The 21,136-nt window shown below is 37.5% G+C and overlaps 1 protein-coding gene across 1 annotated transcript in view; it reads right to left on the bottom strand.

Annotated features, from left to right (window-relative positions):
• Window positions 1-21,136, bottom strand: part of cgnl1 (cingulin-like 1) — a 70,287-nt gene that overhangs the window by 11,173 nt on the left and 37,978 nt on the right. The window contains exons 11-14 of the mRNA XM_056462095.1: window positions 20,629-20,781; window positions 20,270-20,440; window positions 8,594-8,752; window positions 8,402-8,491 (exon numbers count right to left, since the gene is read on the bottom strand). Of these exons, the coding sequence (XP_056318070.1) occupies window positions 8,402-8,491; window positions 8,594-8,752; window positions 20,270-20,440; window positions 20,629-20,781 (573 nt within the window). The remainder of the gene's footprint in view (window positions 1-8,401; window positions 8,492-8,593; window positions 8,753-20,269; window positions 20,441-20,628; window positions 20,782-21,136) is intronic.

Below are 21,136 nucleotides of genomic sequence, written 5' to 3'. Positions count from 1 at the left end.
CAGTACAAAGTGTAAAATTGTGAAATGTTATTGCACTTTAAAATAACTGTTCAAAAGTACTTGATCATTTAATTTAATCATTTATTTCAGTGTTTTTAATGATGAATTTTCAGCTTCATTACTCCAGTCTTCAGTCACATGATCCTTCAGAAATCACTCTAATATTAATATTATTATTATTACTATTTTTATTATTATTAATGGTAATAGTAATAAAAGCAATAATGACTGGAGTAATAATTTCATTCGAAACTACATACTGTACAATAAAATATCTGTTATTTAAAATTTTAATAAATATTTAACAATGTAACATTTTTTTTTTACATTTAATAAAAGCCACCTTGATGAATGGAATCATTTAATTTAAAAATGCATGAAAAATTAAAACTGACCTCACACATTAGACCGGTAGTGTACAGTTTAAAAGGTCATTTAATTCTGTGCTGGCAAAGCCATTACTTCAGTGCACAGTGCCTTTCAGAAATCACCGTAATAAAAGGTTATGCTACATTTATTTGAAACTGAAATCTTTTTTAGCATTAAATATCTGTGCTGTCAGTCTTAGTTTAATGTTTTCTTATTGGAAAAAAACATTGCAGTAGATGTATAATAATGTTTGTAGGAATAACATCAGTGTGGAGATATTTACTCTTTTCTTTCTCTCCATCACCATAACCTGAATGTTCACATTTTTCTCTAATTTCTCCAAAACATCAACAAAGCAGCTGCTGGAAAATCTCCAAACCAACAATATTAACTCATAGACATCAGTCTTCAAAATGCTCCAAAGCTGTTGAAAAGACAGAGGGAACTTGTTTTCAGACTGTGGACTAGAAGACAGATAGGAAAGAAGGATCAAAATTGAAAAGGAGGAAAAGAAAGCGATCGATGGAGAGAAGATGGCTCTTTTTGTCTGCTGCCAGGCGTTAAGAGTGGATGATATTTTATGCCAATTAGCGCGTGACAGTGGGGCTCAGGGATGAGTGATGGGCCGCGTGTGCCGCACTACACTGCAGGGCGCTGCGTCAGCAGAGCAGAAAACACACTGAAACTAATCAAAGCACGAGAGCCATACACACACACACACACACACACACACACACACAGAGAGAGAGAGAGAGAGAGATAGAGTATGTGAGCAAAGAATGGGAGATTACTCTCATTTAGACAGCCGTTCATGCACCTGCTGCCACGGCCGCAGGTGTGCCTGCCCCAGCATCACCCCCACTCCTGAACGCCAGCCCGTCTCCACAGAACCCTCTACCGTTCCTGCTCACCTCGGTCTGAGTGTAACACTATTATGTCATATCCTCTATTTCCAGACAATTAAAAAAAGCTCACACGCTCCTCTCCTTCATAATCTATTAATCACGTCTTCAGCCTCGATCTAGATTTGTCGCTTTATAAAGGCTCCAAATGTGTTGCGACAGGTGCAATCGGACCAATGCACCAGATTAGCTTTAGGAAACAATAAGCAAAGGGACAAATTTGGGCTACTCGAAGAAAGTTTCATGAGGTTAGAGTTCAGGAAGTCATGGGTTCAACAAATGATGCATGATCCTAAAATTAACCAGCTTGATTAAAAAACACACAACAACAATAAAAAAGTGGGGGTTTGGTTCTGTAGACACACTTTTATTATTTAAATTTTGTATACAACCAACCATCCAAAACAATGCTGCACTGTACGTGTGCACATACAGCTATAGAAAACATTAACAGGTCACTTTTACTAGGCTTGGATATGAGTAAAATATTTATATTTAGATTTATTTTTTATATTTATTATTTTTATATTATTTATTAAAGGTCTGATAACATTTCTTCTAAATTTCACATTAAATACTGTCATTTACATCTCTGTACTTTCCTTTTTTTCTTAAAGTTTTTGGTTACCTTATGCACAAAAAGTACTCATCAGTAATTAATAATAATAAATAAACAAACATTACATTTTTTACACTAATTTTAAATGGTCCTTCAATTCTTTTTTTCACATAGCTGCATAATGACATTTTTTATTCGATGAGAGCTTGTGAAAAGCTTACAAAACATGTACAAGCCTCAGAAAAGCACCTGGGATTTTTTTCTCACACATACACACGCACTTCTAGATGGTGACGTGATTCCTATGCCTGTAATGAACTATAATTATAATTCCAACGACAAGAAAAACAGTATTCTTGAGGCTTTTGTCTTTTTAAAGTCCTGGTCAGATCTCACGATTTTTATTGTCCGTTACAAACGTCACTATGTCAGATTATGGGATTTTTTTCTTTATAAAATCTTCACTCTTTCATGGTCAACAAACATGCCAGACTACACGTTCCTTCACAATCAGTCATGCCATGACGTCTTTGATGAGCAATCTCAATAAACACTGACAACTAATAACTAGATTATTTAAGGGCATTCCTTGTGACATTGATAGGATCAAACTTATGATTCCTTTTTAATATTAAGATATTTTTTTGGAAATCTAAATGTATATTTTCCTGTCATGGGCTGCTTTTTAACACTCCCTCGCCTGAACTTGCCGCAAGTGAGACAGAGAAAATGAAAGCACATCAGCAGCGAGGAAAAAGCAGATGCTCAAGACATAATCTTTAAAATAATGACATTAAAAAATTAGCAAATATATAACCGAGATCTGTGATACAATCACAATGAAGCATTTATTAAATTCTTATTTTCACAGAACGAAACAAATCATCCACTGCACAGTTGAGTAGTGAAAGGGCACAAACCAAAAAAATATTTGTATGAATGTATGATTTGTATAAATGTATCTTTTGTTGGTCAGTTATCTACTAGACAAACAAGAATAACAAATAACATCTGAGGTGATGCGCTTCAAAACAAGTCCGCTATAAGTGCCAAAACATGAATTGCTGTGAGATTGTGTTATTTATTTATTTTTTAAATAAAATGGTTATCTCGCCTAAATAAATTTAAAGTGAAATATTCACAGTTTCCGAGAAGCCTATATTAAATTGTTTCACTATTAATGACAAATTAGAATAAACAGGACATGCTTTTGCAATGTATTAGCAGCACTGAACATATTCCTTGGAAGAACAAACTCAGTTGGAAGGATGAGAGAACTCAGAAACTTGTGAGAATTTAGATGTCTGCATATTTGTGCCAGTCTGTCAGATAAAATTACTTAAAATGCCTTAATATTTTAGAAAAGGTAGTTAAAGTTTGCATAATCAATGATGGATCTTCTCCACCCATAAGTAAATATGCAGCCTATTTTTTGATTACCTGACCGGTGTATTAATGGCAGCACCTGCTGAGATAACCAAGAAATGATGTGCTCCTATTGCACAGTGTCACCCATGTGATGGAGCTCGTCGTGAAGAAAGAGGAAATAATTTACATACTAGACTCTCTGTGATGATGTTGTTAGGCATTGCAGGCATGATATCGGTTGTCGTGAACTATGCCACATTACATGAGAAGACACGATTGAATATTGTGTCATAATAGCCATTTGTTGTTTACGACTCACCAAAACACCCTACGTCAAAGAAATCGTGCCGAAATCATGACAAATGCGCGTGATCTGACCAGGGCTTTGGAGTTGGATCTTGTGACATCATGTTCTTTTAATGTCTTTGGCCTATGCTATGCTCATATTCTAGACACCAGAGTTAAGTTGTAGGCAAAACAAGAAAAAATTCAGTCCTCTTTTTTCCTGTGCAACCAAATATTGAATGAAGAGTTTTTAAATCAAATCAATTCTGAGCACACCCAAAAACTGACATTGCAGAAACCACACCTCATTCCTCAAGCGGCATATATCATTTTTGCCTCAGACTCCAAATGTTCCCTTTACCAGCTTTGTCAGTCATAAAGGAAGATTTTCTCCAGCCTCTTGCTTCAAATCTCTGCTTGGGCCAAAATGCTTTCAGAGTGAGCTCTGCCACTGGCCGACCCGAGATGCCTGGCCGCTTTCATTTTCTGGCCGAAGTGGAGCTTTTGCAGAGAGTGCTTAATTGATGCCTGAATTTTGGACAGGCACTCTCTCAGCGGGAGGCAGGCTGCCAAACAGAGCGATTACGCAAGCTCTCGCACAATGCTCTCCCACTCCATCTTTCTCTCGCTCTGGTGTGAATTAACTCTAGTGTGACTTGTAAAAGACGAACCCAACAATGGATCAAGCATTCAAGCTAAATAGCTGTAGCTTTGAGCAGAGATCTTAAAAACAGTAGCGTCTACATCCAATTCTTCAGCAAGTTTTAAAGGAACACTCCACTTTTTTTTGGAAAAGTCTCCTTTTACAAGTCACCCTAGAGTTAAATAGTTCAGTTTAACTATTTTTCAAATCATTTAGCCGAATTCCCACACTGATGGGAGCACTTTTAGCTTAGCTTAGCATAAATCCTTAAATCACATTAGACGTCTCGCAAAAAAAAAAAAAAAATCAAAAAAGAGTTTAGCTATTTTCCTATTTAAAACTTGACTCATCTGTAGTTACATTGTGTAGCCTACTAAGACCAATGGAAAATGAAAAGTTGCTCTTTTCGAAGTCAATATGGCTAGGAACTATACTCTCATTCCAGCATAATAATCAGGGAACTTTGGTGTCGAACTACTGCAGCAACAGGCAGAATGATATTACGCAGTGCCTAAAAATAGTCCCCAGTTAGGTAACTAGGAATTTTTTGAGTGAGGTGCTAATGATCTGATTCAATGATTTATTCTAAGCTAAGCTAAAAGTGATCAGTTGAATAGATAAAAAAAATTTAAAACTCAACAGTTTACCTCTTAAAAACATATAAAATGAGCCTATTTTCAAAAGAAGTGAAGTGCTCCTTAAAGATAAATGCAAGTGTAGTCTGTATAATGCAGACATTAGGTCTTTAATGGCATTATCTCAAATATATACTTATATACCATCTCTATAAATGTATTTGTTTTATTTAAGATCATTTATAATTTTCTTTAGACCTGTAATGCACTCCAGAATCTGACAGATTGATTAGCTGTAGGCTCTAGAACAGTCATCTGAAACGTTTTCATACAGTGTTTTGCCTGGATTTCATAAATAGCCTTGCATTTACTAACACAGATTATATCTGAAGTATTTAGAAGTAATTCACATTTTCCTCCTGTAGAAAAACATCATAAGAACAATGCTTAGTGGCTCAATGTATTACAACAGTGTTTTTAACCAGGCCCAGGCCCAGATTTTATAACACCAGCCTGTTTAAAATCCTGTGCTGACCAACTGGCCCCCATCTTCACCCTGATCTTCAACAGATCACTGGAGCTGTGTGAAGTGCCCTCCTGCCTCAAACGCTCTACCATCATCCCCATCCCAAAGAAACCCAAACTTACAGGACTAAATGACTACAGACCGGTGGCACTAACATCTGTGGTCATGAAGTCTTTTGAAAAACTGGTGCTGGCCCACCTGAAGGACATCACTGAACCCTCACTGGACTCTCTTCAGTTTGCCTACAGAGCAAACAGGTCTGTGGATGATGCAGTAAATATGGGACTGCATTATGCTCTGCAACACCTAGACAGACCAGGGACCTATGTGAGGATCTTGTTTGTTGACTTCAGCTCGGCGTTTAACACTATCATCCCAAAACTTCTCCTGCCCAAATTAACTCAGCTCTCTGTGCCCACCTCTGTCTGTCAGTGGATCAACAGCTTCCTAACGGACAGGCAGCAGCTGGTGAAGCTGGGAAAATTCTCATCTAGTATCCACACAATCAGCACTGGTGCCCCCCAGGGGTGTGTCCTCTCCCCACTGCTCTTCTCCCTGTACACGAATGACTGCACATCAAAAGACTCCTCTGTGAAGCTCTTGAAGTTTGCAGACGACACCACACTTATCGGCCTCATTCAGGACGGTGATGAGTCTGCTTACAGACAGGAGGTTAAGGAGTTGGCTGTCTGGTGCAGTCACAACAACCTGGAGCTCAACACGCTCAAAACAGTGGAGATGATAGTGGACTTCAGGAGAAACCCCCCTGCTCTCCCCGCACTGAGCATCATGGACAGCATTGTGGCAGCAGTGGAGTCATTCAGGTTCCTGGGCACCACCATCTCTCAGGACCTGAAGTGGGACACTCACATTGACTCCATTGTCAAAAAAGCTCAACAGAGGCTGTACTTTCTTCGTCAGCTGAGGAAGTTCAACCTCCCAAAGGAGCTGCTGAAACAGTTCTACACCTCCATCATTGAATCAGTCATCTGCACATCAATAACTGTCTGGTTTAGCTCAGCTACTAAATACGACCTCCAAAGACTACGTCGAATAGTTCGGACTGCTGAGCGAATCACTGGTACAACCCTTCCTACTCCCCAAGAACTGTACTTATCCAGAGCGAGCAGAAGGGCTGCCAAAATCACTCTGGACCCCTCACACCCAGCACACTGCTTCTTTGAACTGTTACCTTCTGGTCGACGCTACAGAGCACTGCGCACCAGAACAGCCTGACACAGAAACAGTTTCTTCCCTCAGGCAATCCATCTCATGAACACTTGATGATAATAATTGCGGAACCAACATCACTACTTGCTATACACTTTTATACACATATACACTTATTTAACAACACACTTTACTTGCCAATTTGCACATAACAGCTGCACATATAACATTGTATATAGTAATAAACATGTACATACACTTGTCAATTTGTACATTTGCATTCACTACTTACTTCTATTTTTTTTTTAATATATTTATTATCTGTTTTTTGTCCTGTCTCTGTAATTCTGTTGCACTGTAGAAGCTCGGTCACGAAAACAAATTCCTCGTATGTGTGAACATACCTGGCAATAAAGCGCTTTCTGATTCTGATTCTGATTAAAACACTGCACACGTTATTGATATAGTGAACAGCCAAGCCCATGTGGTCAGAACACAAACGAGTCGCAGGTAATAAAGTATTAAGAGTTTCTCCCAAAGAAAAGCCAGTCTAAGCAAAATGCTAGCAGGCGTCTGTAGCTCCGCTCATGCTCCACCTTTTTGCCCTTGTTTGGTATCCCTTGTCAGTGCGACGACACGCAAACAAATTGGCAAAGGTTGGCCATGCCTAATCGTAGATTCATTTACGCTCTTCAGAAACCTATCGGTGACATCATGGATGTCTATATCTTTTAGAGTCTATGCATTTTCTATGCATAGTAAAAATCTTAAAAACAAAGGAGTAATGCAAGTAATTTGAGTTTTTTTTTGTTTTAATAGTGCATTTATGAAGTGTGCTTGACAACCCACCTGTAGAAATACTTCTCTATCTCTAACTAGCTAGGTCACATGACCAAAAAAAGATCATGATAACTTTTTTATATCAATTGATATCAATAATTATCTCAATAAATGTCAAATATATGTTTCTTTAAAAAGTTCAATGCTAATGTCTGCCTCTCAGAGAAAGCTGTCGAAACCAGACAGTCAATTTGTTAAACTACTACTATTTTAATGTGATAAGACGAATACCTCATAAATACGAATACATATTCATTCATTCATTCATTGATTCATTCATTTTCCTTCAGCTGAGTTCCTTTATTCATCACGGGTCACCACAGTGGAATTAACCACCAACTTATCCAGCATATGTTTTACACAGCAGATGCCCTTCCAGACGCAACCCAACACTGGGAAAAGTACAATATTTATGATAATAAATATATTTAAACCTTGAGTAAATCTTTAATATAGCTTAACAGAAATATTAATTCCTGAATGTTCTAACAGGTGACATCAAATCATGTTATTGTTCCCTTATTTGAGCATAAAATACATAGGTAAATGCAATACAAAAGTTCAGCAAAACAATAACATCTCTAAAGATAGCATTGAACTATTCACTTTAATTTGATTTAAATTGGACAATGAGATCCATTGTATCAAACATTTCGATCATTATAATTATAGGTAAACCATGCATATAGCACCTTATTGCCATGTTAAAATGCACAAATTCTATAGCTTATCAATTCCTGTAAAAATATTCAATTTCTCCTGTAATGCATGTCTACATTAGTACATTTAATCAAATTCACATCTTGTAAATCTTTCAATGCTGTCACAATACTAGCTGCAGTTACATATACTACAGTAAATCTATAGTAAATCTGTGGAATAGCCTTCTAAATAGCCTACTTGGCATGAAAACAAAAGAAACAAACTTGCATAGCTGTTTGCATGGATGGATAAACGGTCCATGTGGCACAAATAAGCAGCACAGATTAGTTCTGCTTATATTGATAACATTTATCAAACACTTGTTGTCAATTTTCAGAAGGAAAGATACATTAATACTTATTGTTACCATTTTATTGCCCAGTCCTATATAGTTTTGATGATATCACCCACTTATCATTGCATAATAACAAAATATGAATATATGTGTCTGAAAGATCTCACCTGTTCTCTTCCTCTGTCTATTCTGTCCATCAGCAACTCTCCACTCTGTCTTTCCTCCTCCAGCTCCGTCTGAACTGCAGACAGACGGTCCTATTGACAGATAGAAGCAACATTTACATTACAGCAAATATACTCTACATGTACTGAGCAGTTCAGTAAACACTGGATGAGATGTCTCTATTAGCGCTTCACCTCTAAAACTTTGACTTGTCTGGTTTTGTCGTTTGAGTGAGCTTTGGATTCCGTCTCGACCTCCAGTTCAAAAACCTTGTGCTCCAGGTCCTTCACTGTCTGCAGCGCTTCATCTCTGTCTATCTGACACTGACGCAGATCCTCCTGCACACGAGCCAGCTGAAACACATGAACACAATCACAGTTTAGTCTCTGTAACACAGGCCTAGAGGAGGCTTTTGCACATTTTCAGCACTGATAGTCTCTATTTTGGGCTGCCTAAGTCTCAGATCACTCACCTACAGTTAGTGCAAAACGGAGCAGCTACATTTTTAACAAATGTGCACACGAAATATGCACATCATCACTCCCATTTTGAGGTCTCTCCATTGGCTACCGGTGAGATAAAGAATCAAATTTAAAATCCTTCTTTTTGTGTATAAAGCCTTACATGGCTTGGGCCCCCATTATTCATCCCAACTGATTGTGGCCTACACTCCATCCAGACACTTTCATTCAGCTGATCAGTTTTTATTAAAAATCCCAAAGGTCCACCTCAAAATTAGGGGAGAACGTGCATTTGCCGTAGCCGGTCCTCGCCTTTGGAACGCACTGCCACTAGAATAAAAAATGGCTGTGTCACTGCTTGATTGATTGAATTTGGCAATTTTAACAAAAATATACAAACAAGTCCAGTTAGACTAATTCATACATATTTTAAAAACTGTTGAGGATAAAATACACAAAAAGCCACAGGCTTATTTGCATTGTGGTCCTCAATAATCTTAAAAAATAAGCGAGCAAATCATAAATGGAGTGCAAACATCATCAGCTCAGCAACTCGGCACAGCAAAATCCTCAACTTCAACTGTAAAACAACCACTTTTTTATTTCCCTTCTAAAAACACTCTCAAATTGAACCTCTTTAAAATTCTTAGGCAAAACATTCCAAGCAACAGAGCTAATACACAAAAAACGATTTCTACCTGATTCATTCTTAAATCTACAAGGATAAATATCCCTGCTACTCGCTCTTTTAGAATGACAGTGTACCTCACTAACTTAAGCATAATAGTTAAGAAAATATTTTGGGATAATTTTCTTTAAAATCTTAAACACCATCACTCATTTCATAAAGTTTACCCTTTTATCAACTTTTAAAAAATTACTTTGACTATAATGTTCATTATTTAAATGTGTCAGTGGAAGAACTTTCATAACAATTCTACACAACTTATTTTGGGCCGTCTGCATTTTTTTTTAGAACTACAGCTGTACCAAAAAGCTGCAGCATAGTCAAAGTATGGCTGCACTAATGTACTAGCTAATATTTTTTCTAAGCTTGGGTATCTAGGAGGTCTGCTTGTCATGCTAAAAACATAATTTTAGAACAAATTTTTGAAAGAACTATAACAGGCATCTTCTCGCCTGTCAAATTACTATCTAAAATGCGACCTAAATATTTAACTTCATGTTTTGGTGTAATAATTTGATGCCCCACTTTTACCTCTGACCTGACACATTTTCTTAGTTTCTGAGGGCAAAACGTTAATCCTGTTTAGTGTGGTCAACTGTGGAAGCATCTTTTAAATAGATGGAATTATTTAAAGAGTCTCTTACTTTCCTGTTTTAGGCATAGAAACCAAACAGTTTTTGTATGATCCATTTTACATCTTTTATACCCTCTTTTACATTGTGTCTATTGCGGTTTTGTTTATTATTCCTATACTGCTTGTTTGTATTTTATCTGTAAAGCACTTTGTGTGGCCTTGTGGCAGTTGGAAACATGCTATATAAATAAACTAAACTTGAACTTGATAGTGGCTGTGAAGTAAAATTTTGATTCGGTAAAAACATGTTAAAAGATTACTCTTTTTAAAATCTGTTATATGAAAACTTAATTAAATTAGGCAATAAGCACATCAGTGGAGAGAAATATATAATGCTTAAGTAAGGGACAACCAACAGAGTGCGTTGATAAATGATTTTAATGCATGATGCGAAGGCAAAGAACCACCTGATGTAAAACCTTTACTATTAATGTTTGAGTTAACTGCATTTCAAATTGTGTTCAAAACGGACTAAACTACCTGTGCATTAAAGGATGTTACTAAACACCATCCAGCTAATCAGAAGCAAGAAATTAAACAGTCCATTCAATAATATATCAAGATATCATATTATACATTTTTTTTTACAGCCCCTAACTTTGGAATAGTTCTGGAAGAGAGTATTATGCTCACCAAATGCTGTAAATGTATTTCATAAAACAAAATAAGTACAATTAAATGAAATACAATTGACCCTTCGCTAAGCCACACCCGAAAACCGCCACACACCAATCGTGGAGTTTGCATGTTCTCCCTGTGTTGGCGTGGGTTTCCTATGGCTTCTCTGGTTTCCCCCACAAGTCCAAAAACATGTGGTATAGGTGAACTGGGTGAGCTAAATTGTCCATAGTGTATGTGTGTGAATGAATGTATGAGGATGTTTCCCAGTGATGGGTTGCAGCTGGAAGGGCATCCACTGCATAATATATATGCTGGATAAATTGGCGGTTCATTCCGCTGTGGCGACCCCAGATTAATAAAGGGACTAAGCCGAAAAGAAACCGAATGAATGAATGAATGCAATTGAATTAAATACAATACATTTAAATTAAATCAATCTAAATTAAATTAAATATAAGAAACTGCCCCAGAAACTGACCCACTGATATGTGTACTGTAGAGATATAAATTATAAGAGACTTATTTAATAATAAATAAAAATATATATTGCATATATACACCCTGCAGCACTACTGACGATACTGTTATATCACACACATACTGTGTTGTCATAACTTTATGTATGATTTAAAAATCCGTTTGATTGCCATTGCCATTTAATTCATGACATATATATGCTTTATAAAGTGGATCACTTAAATGAAAGAAGCTTTTCAATGAAGTAAAGCATTTCACTTAATCAGAAATACAGTTTTAATCTATACTATTATCTCATGTTTACATTTTTGCTTTTGCATTTTTGACCTTGCCGGATAGACCAAAGGAAATGAATCAGAATTTAATCAGGAAGGTCACTTTAGCAAGGAGTTTTGAACTCCTAAAAATATCTTAACACAGACTGGAATTAGGCCTGATTTTGATTGAAATGGTGCTTGGGTACAGTCATTCAAAAACAAAATCTGGCCAAAAAAAAAGCTGAGATATAAGCATTTTTCTCTAGAAGTCATTCATTCATCTGAGGTCGCCACGGCGGAATAAACCACCAACTTATCCAGCATATGTTTTACACAGCGGATGCCCTTCCAGCTGCAACCCAGTACTGGGAAACACCCATACACACTCATTCACACACATACACTACAGACAATTTAGTTTATTCAATTCACCTATAGTACATGTGTTTGGACTGTGGGGAAAAGCGGAGCACCCAGAGGAAACCCATGGGGAGAACATGCAAACTCCACACAGAAATGCCAACCGACCCAGGCGAGACTCAAAACAGAGACCTTCTAACTGTGAGGCGACAGTGCTAACCACTGAGCTCAGTGGTTAGCAGTGGTTAGCACTGTCGCCTCACAGTTAGAAGGTCTCTGTTTTGAGTCACTAAAAGTATACGCTATGTATATGCTACGTCTCATACACAGCCATGTCTATGCAGCTTTCAAAGTATACTCAACCACAGATGAGCTCAGATGGAGATTCACATGTACACAGTACCACGGAGTGGACTTGTTCTGTTTGAACATTCATCTTACATTTGTAATAGTGTATGTGAGGAGTTCAGAAAAGTGGGTGTCCATGAAAACAAGGACAGTGTGCAAAATGCAGATAGCTACAGTACATTTTGGTGCTTTATAGTTAGTCAGTGAGCACATGATATCAAATTTCTGCTGTGTGGCAAGATTAAAGGGATAGTTCACCTAAAAACAAACATTCTGCCATCTTTTACACATCCTCCAGTGGTTCCAAACCTGTTTAAGATTTATTCTTCTGTTGAACACAAAGGAAGATACACTGAAGAATGTCGGAAACAGCCGTTGACTTCCAAAGTATTTTTGCTCCTACTATGATGTCAAAAGCTGCTTTTTTCCAGCATTCTTCAGAATATCTTGTTTTTCGTTCAACAGAAGACAGAAAAGTCCTAAAAGTTTAAAACCGCTTGAGTAAATTGTCCACTTTTTGAGTCCACTAACAAAATATTTGCTGTGTTTTTCCTTCAGTTACATTTTTGGCCACAAGATGCTGCTTTTGTCAAGAATGAAGTAGCAAATGATTTTTAGCTTTTGCACGTCATTTAAAAGAAACAGCAGGTTAGTAAAAATCTATTATAATCCTTCCTTCCTCCAGAGGATAAAATGTGTTAATGTGATCACCGCATGTAACAAACACACACGTTGAGTCTTAATGTTTTAGTGGGCAGCAGAGGAAACAGCTGCGAGAGTGAGGTCATGATCTGAATGATGAGAGGAGAATGAGTGTAAGAGGAGGAATTCTGGGAGGATGAGGAGTCAGCGGGTCATCCCTCAGACCTGACGCTCCCCACAGGAACCCCATATCGTTCACTTCCTCACACACAGCTGTGCAGAGGAGGATGTATCATGCTAACATCTCCTTTCTTCCATTTACTCTGCTTTTCTATGTATATTTCTTCCTGACACTTTCTTCTCTGTACATCAATTAAAGCCATTTTTGTTCTTCACTTAGGGCAAACCAATAATTAAATGTCTAGTGAAGTGCTTTGACGTGCAGTTTTGTAATTTGAACTGATACTTGAAGACAAAAAAAAAATAAAACAGCCAAATAGCATTTATTATTATCACAGCTCTGCTAGGGAGAGTGGTTGAGCTCAAGAGCATATAGCAAAAGCATCTTGAAGGGAGTGGGACATGTCAGATACTAGGGAGCATTTGATTGGTCAGAAGATTTGACTAGAAACTGAAGTATGAGGTGACGTGAAAAAAATGTATCGATCCACTTAGGTGGAAGTGTCAAAAATCAAGCTTTGAATGTTTATACAGTATATCCTTAATGCAAATTTTGTCACTGTTGTAGAGTACACTAGCTTATGCACTTATTGGCCACTTTATTAGGTACACTTTACTATTAGTGAGTTGGACCCGCTTTTGCCTTCAGAATTGCCTTAATCCTTTGTAGATTCAACAATGTACTGGAAATATTCCTCAGAGATTTTGGTCTATGTTGACATGATAGCATCATGCAGTTGCTGCAGATTCGTCGGCTGCACATCCATGATGCCAATCCCCCGTTCCACCACATCCCAAAGGTGCTCTATTGGGTTGAGTTCTGTTGACTGTGGAGGCCATTTGAGTACAGTGAACTTATTTTCATGTTCAAGAAACCAGTCTGAGGTGATTTGTGCTTTATGACATGGTGCGTTATCCTGCTGAAAGTAGCCATCAGAAGATGAGTATACTGTGGTCATAAAGGGATGGACATGGTCAGCAACATTACTCAGGTAGGCTGTGGCGTTGACACGATGCTCAATTGATACTAATTGGCTCAAAGTGTGCCAAAAAAGTATCTCCACGCCATTACACCACCAACACCAGCCTGAACTGTTGATTCAAGGCAGGATGGATCCATGCTTTCATGTTGTTGGTGCCAATTTTTGCCCCTACCATCCAAATGTGGCAGCAGAAATCGAGACTCATCAGACCAGGCAATGTTTCTATTGTCCAATTTTGGTGAGCCTGTGTGAATTGTAGCCTCAGTTTCCTGTTCTTAGCTGACAGGAGTGGCACCCGGTGTGGTCTTCTGCTGCTGTAGCCCATCTGTCTCAAGGTTGGATGTGTTGTGTGTTCAGAGATGCTCTTCTGCAGGACCTCGGTTGTAACAAGTGGTTATTTGAGTTACTGTTGCCTTTCTATCTGCTGGAACCATTCTGGCTATTCTCCTCTGACCTCTGGCATCAACAAGGCATTTGCGCATTTCGGACCATTCTCTGAAACCCTAGAGATGGTTGTGCGAGAAAATACTCAGACCAGCCCATCTGGCACCAACAACCATGCCACGTTCAGTCACTTAAATTCCCTTTCTTCCCCATTCTGATGCTTGGTTTGAACTGCATGTCTACATGCCTAAATTCATTGAGTTGCTGCCATGTGATTGATAGAAGATTCTGATAGAAGTCATAGTGGTAACGTCCACACATCGTCAAGCTGGAACATCATTAGACGTTGATATTTGGTTAATTTTAGGTTGGACATTGACGTCAGCTTGACAATAGGCTCAGACGTCAACTAGATTTTTCTTGCGTGTAAAGATTTTTTGGGCATCTTCTTGGTCACTTTCAACTTTCGATTCCAAACGGTTTGCTGCATTTATAAAGTGCCTATATCTTGAGGTTGTTCATTATGATGCAATTTACTTTCTTTGTGCGATTTGATTGGACAGGAATCACAGGACTGATTTTTCTAGTCCCCATAGACAGGAAATAATAAAGTAGTGACTGCAGTTTGAAGGAAAACACCACTGACTTTACTTAACTACAGATGAGGGCAGATGGAGAAGTTTGACATGTTCACTAGTTTGACATACACAATAGTGTATGTGAAGATTTCTGCACAAACAGAAAAGTGTGCACAGTCAGTGTGCATGGATGCCCATGAAAACTGTCACAAGGACAGTGTGAAAAATACAGATAACTGAAGTACACATTAGGCTTTACAGTGAATCAGTGAGCACAGAAAGTGGGCCAGATTACACTCTTGTTTTCAGCTCATAAAGTGTTAATGAGGTTGGGGGGGGGGGGGGGGGGGGGGGGGGGGGGGGGGGGGGGGGGGGGGGGGGGGGGGGGGGGGGGGGGGGGGGTGGGGGGGGGGGGGGGGCTCACTATTCCACAGGACCTCATTCACAGGGTGACCAATAACGGCTGATTCCCATATCAAACAATAACATTCCTCAAATGCCACAGTGCTGACAGGGTTAAAAACACATAACAGCAGAGGTCAGGGGTCAGTCCCACTCAGGGCTGTTGAGTACATAAACTGAAGAGGTTAAACTGGGACTTTGAATAAGATCTGGAGTGATTGAAAAATCTGATCTGCCAAAGAATGTCAGCCGATGATTAATGCAAGCGAAGAACATTCCAGAGGTTTAACTCTGAGGGAGCTGATATGATGATTTTCATCTCCACTGAGAGAAACACCAGCCAAATAACATGGAAGTTATGCAAAATCTGTTTAACATGGCATCTGATGAAGCTTACACTGAAATATAAATCCGCTGACTGCTATGTTTCTTCCCAAACATGTGGTAGTTGTTTTAAAGAAAAGCAAGCTTCACTTTGGTTAGATACTTCTCCCATATTTACATGATTTTTTGGTGCTGTTGGACAAATAAAGCACAAAGTCTGAGCATAAGGGCCTAAACACTAGAGAGTAAACATAACTGAGCCTGTCAATGTTTAGCTTGGATGATCCTACATATAAAATGTTTAAATGAAAATGCTAAACACCAGGTAGGCCTGTTCTTTATTCTAAAATTGAATCTAAAAATATATATTTAAAAGAATTAGATCATCCAAAATGAATATTTACTTCACTCATATCGTTCCAAACCATTAAAAAGGTGCATCCTAAAACACAAATATAGCTATTCATTGTAGGCCTGCAAAACATATTGTTTGAGCATCGATATCACAATGTGTGCATCCGCAACAGTCACATTAGGATTAGATCATTTATTAAAAATTAAAAGATAGAGATATTATTAAATACTATCATTTTTGTATAATTAAATAATTAATTGTTCAATTTCTGCACCTGAACACTGTTAGACTCTCTAGAAAACCATAAATCACTGTTTATTTCACTTTTTCTTTGCTCTGTTGTATTTATATTTGCTTGTAATTTATTATAGTTTATGCAAAAAGACTTGATCATCCCAATCTATCTGAACGATAGACATCTTTTCAAATAGAGCTATTCCATTCATCTGATGAAATTATATAATAAATATAACAATATATACTACCCAAAAAAAAAAAAAAATAAAAAAAAAATAAAGGGAACACTTAAACAACACAATGTAACTACAAGTGTTCCCAGTACTGTATATATTGCACAAAAAAAAATAGTGCAATGCCAGATATTTTCAATATTGTGCAGCCCCAATTCATTGCACTGAAAAAAATTGAACAGCATTTTGGGCCCCATTTACACTAATACATTTTCGTTTTAAAACTCATAAGTTTGGCTACGGTTACACCTTCCGTCTAAAGTTTTGAGCGCCAAAAACAGAGCTTTTTGAAAATGCTGAAGAGGATGTTTTCATTTTAAAACGCTGCTGCTCTGTGTTAGTGTAGATGAGGGAAAACGGAGACAGGGCTGCAAAGATTCGCCTATCTGATTGGGTCTTTTTCCTCAATATTAAGTAGCCTACACAAAGCTCAGTCTTGCATCCTTTTCTTGTAAGCTCATACTTCACAAGTTTGATGTGGAAAACAAACTCCCGAGGACACGTCGGCTGAATCTTCAAAGGGAACAGTGTACTTTATAACCTCATTCACATCACCCTGGCTATGTTGTTTCTCTAACCTAACAATAAAATGAAAACATGATTAAAGGAACTGCCCATTTTCATTTTGATATTAACAACTTGACAGACACCAGAAATCTTGAGGTATCGTGTAGCTACATATATATATATGACATCATCTTCACTGTATGCATTTTTATAACAACCTTTCATTTTCAGTGAAAATATGAAACATACCTTGTCTTTCACTGAATATCAGTTTTAATAATCAATAAAGGCCATTATAAAAGTATAATGTACAATAAGTTTATACATTATAGGAAATAAAGGCAAGCAATCAGTCAAATGTGCAGAATCACTGTATGTGGTTACATAAGGAATATATTAACTTATATTTGAGCTCAGCCAAAACACGTTACCAGAGAACAATAGATTCAAAAGACCAAAGTCAGGGAATATGCCCTTAGATATAGACAACAAGATGAACTAAAAATCACGTTTATCAACTATAGTGAGATGAGATGCAGCAGTAGATTCTTGATGAACTGTCCGACGTGCACAGCTCTCACCTGGGGTTCTGTGCTCAAAGAACACGCTGACAGCCTGGAGCTCAGACGTGCGTGCTCAAACATGCTTGCTTGTCATGTAACAACCAGCTTCTCTGTATGGTTGAGCTTCTGTTTACGATCCCTGATCGAGACATACATGTCAACAAATCAGGGTACCCCCGGTATCCTTCAAATGAAATTCAAGGCTTTTAAAGACCTTTTTATTACCATTTCAAATGAAATTCAATGCCAACTTTGTACCCATTCCAACAGAAGAATAAGGGAAAAATGTCAAATCTGTATAAATATTGAACTCTAGAAAATAATTATATATAAGTGGGATACTTGAATAAATAAAACATTTCAATTATCAGTTATATTTAATCGTCGTCTACCCAGTAGTAAATATGAAGGTCCAACTGCTTACTTTTCATCAGACTCTTGTCAAACATAACCACAAACCCGTTGGCCTTATTGACCTGGTTAGTCAGTTCTTTAGTTATAAGCCGATCCGAATTTAGTAATAGATGCAGTTTTGTTGCTTCCACACAAGCATGTAGCTGCAACCTCGGAGTCAGGAAACAAACAAGGTTTTGAAAACCTCTGTAATGTTCTCATTCGATGTGTAAGATAGGATTTGGCAATGCTTCTAATTTAGAAATTTCTTTATTACTGATAGCCAAAGCTGTTTCAGTAACCGAAGAGGTCTCCGGTGCACAGAACTGCACAATAGGTGGTTGACGCTGACGAGCAGTACTACACGTGGTGTGTTTGGCACCCCTCATATGTGAGTCCAGGGCCGTAACACCCATCGTCACAAGCTTAAAAAAATTACCGGCACCAACAACAGTAGGTGTCGCGGTCATTTCCTGGTACAGGCTTGACCCAAACGTAATTCGGATTCCTTGGCCACAGCGAATTAAACCGACGCTTTCCCATTTTAGCCGACAAACTAGGCTAGCCACTATCTTGTTCTGTACTCACTTGCCTTCTAACCATAGTAACCGGTGCGCACGCTTTCTGCTATGACGTGGAGCGCGAAGTGCACTCAACGTTACGCTGCATGAATTTTTAATTAGCCTACATTAGTAACAGTTAATTTTGTTACAGTATTATCCCTAGGAAGTGCAAAAATAAATGAATAAAACAAGACCTTTGTAACGAAATTCAAGACTTTGTATACCAAATTCAAGGATATTAAGGCCTTAAATTGAGATGATCAAATTTAAGACTTTTTCAATGCTTTTAAGACCCCGCGGGTACTCTGACAAATGTCTACACGCAATCTGTTTCTTATATAAAGCAGTTGTGTGATGTCAGAAGACTTTTAAAAAGACTAAAAGCACAGTCTGTCATTTTCACTTTTAGAGGGCATGTATTCTCAACAAACAAAGGTGTGTGTGAATTCATGGCTGTTGTAATCTTCCTTACATCCTACAGGACTCCGACAGAAATCATGTTCATGAATGAGGTAAAGTATTTTAAGGCTTAAAGCGGTCAAAGCAAAACAAGACAGTTGAAGTAGTGCTGATTAGAGATAAGGGTGACTCGGCACAAAATACAGCGGAGCTTTTATTACACCAATGTCATGTGTATGAAGACATTAGTATGGCGATACAGGACATGGCTTCACTAGGTAAAACACTGAATTCTCTGGTTTGGAATAATCATCAAAAAATGTGGGATAATCTAAATGCATCTGTTAGTCAGCAAAAATTTAACACTGTTCTGGTGGGTTTTGGATATTTGAATGAAAAAATCTTAACACATTAGTCCTTTAAACCACTTAAATCATTTGGATTAACTTTTTTTCATTTCTTTATATCCATTGGAAAGAGTTTTAGGTGAATGGACTTTCAAAGGAGAGACATAAATCTCTCAGATTTCACTGAAATGTCTTCATTTGTGTTCAGAAGATGAACAAAAGTCTAATTAGTTACAATTTTCATTTAATGGTGATATTCATGGATATTTTAGAAACAATAATTTAGAATTTGCTTTAAGACTTGCAATAAAAACAGTGACAGTCCATCACAAACAATTGATTTTAAAGAGCTCAAGCTTTAATACCCTAAAAAATATAGGTATATAGATAAAATTAGTTTCCTATATACCTAATATAGGTAAGTTTACTTTCTCTTTAATACTATAGTTGTGGCTCAGACCAGTAAACTTTGCAAATTATTGGATTTCTGGAATTAGAGGTGATCTGCTTTCTTTTTTAAAGTCCATGTGAAATTAAAATGTACAATGTTTATTTTGCTAGTGCACATGTTTATTCTTTAAGGTGAACAATAAATCTAAAGTTAATCCTCTAAAAAATGTTGTTTTGGTAATTTTCAATCAAAGTCTGACCATTTGAAGGCATTTGGTGTGGTGGTCCTACAGTGTTGGTGTCAGTTTGACAGCTTCAGTCACAATATTCTTAATCACACCCTTCTTACTGATAATTTGCTTTAAGTGAATGATGCATACAAACAAAACCCCACCCCCTACTTAATATTCTGTTTCAGTACAAAGTACATCAACATACTATAACACAAATCTCAGCAAATTCTACTCTGCGCTGATTTTAACACGCTGGCTTTTTTTTTTTTTTTTACAAAACTTTGCTAATCTAAAAGTCTTCCTTCACCCACCTCCTCCTGAAGCGTCTTAGCAGTGAGGCGTGATTTCTCCAGCTCTAAGCCTCCCTCTCTCAGCTGTTTCTGCAGCTCTGCCATCTCTCTTCGGTTCTTCTCCTTATACATGTCTATCTGCTCCTGGAGCTCCTGAGTTGAGCTCTGAGACGCCTCCACAATGTCATTCATCTACACAGACACAGAAAACTCATTGAAATAACCAGTAGGACAGAGCAAAACGAAAGTGCATCACAATTATCAGTTTTATCCCAAGAGATTTTGACAAAGTTAGGAGAAGTTGTGTGCCTCTCAATGAATGCAAACAAAAAAGTTTTTTTTTAAAGCACAAAATCACTTTTAGGTTTAGTCTTTCTCACCTCCCGCTGGAGTTTCTCCACAGTGCGGTCCAGCAGCCTCCTCTCATCTTCAATCTCGTTCTTGGTGTTTTTGAACTGCTCTTTCTGACTCTTCTCCTCCTTCAGTCGCTCCTGCAGCTCGTGATGCTCTTGAGTCATTTTGGTCAAGTTTCTCTAGTGATGGGAAAGTGAACATTTAACACAAAACATGACTACCCTTAGGCCAATTATTGAAATAGTAATACTACTCTGATTCATTGTGGTTAAGATAAAGTACTTTTAATAATTTGTGACCTCAATGAAACGACATATGCACTTCAAAAGATGTAAAGAATGTTGTTTCACTTATAAATTGACCTATTACATTACTGTTTCAATAAAAAAGGATTAGTACTTTCATTAAGCAAAACAGATTAAACTGAGTATAAAAAAAATGTGTCATGAAATATTTAAATTCATCTTTGCAATTTTTAAATAAAATAAAATATTTTGTATAAATGTAATCATTTTACTGCATTTTTACCACATA

This window comes from Danio aesculapii, chromosome 7 (assembly GCF_903798145.1).
Source record: "Danio aesculapii chromosome 7, fDanAes4.1, whole genome shotgun sequence".
Taxonomy (NCBI): Eukaryota; Metazoa; Chordata; class Actinopteri; order Cypriniformes; family Danionidae; genus Danio; species Danio aesculapii.
The sequence above is the reverse complement of the archived record's forward strand: the minus strand, read 5'-3'. Positions and strand labels throughout refer to the sequence as shown.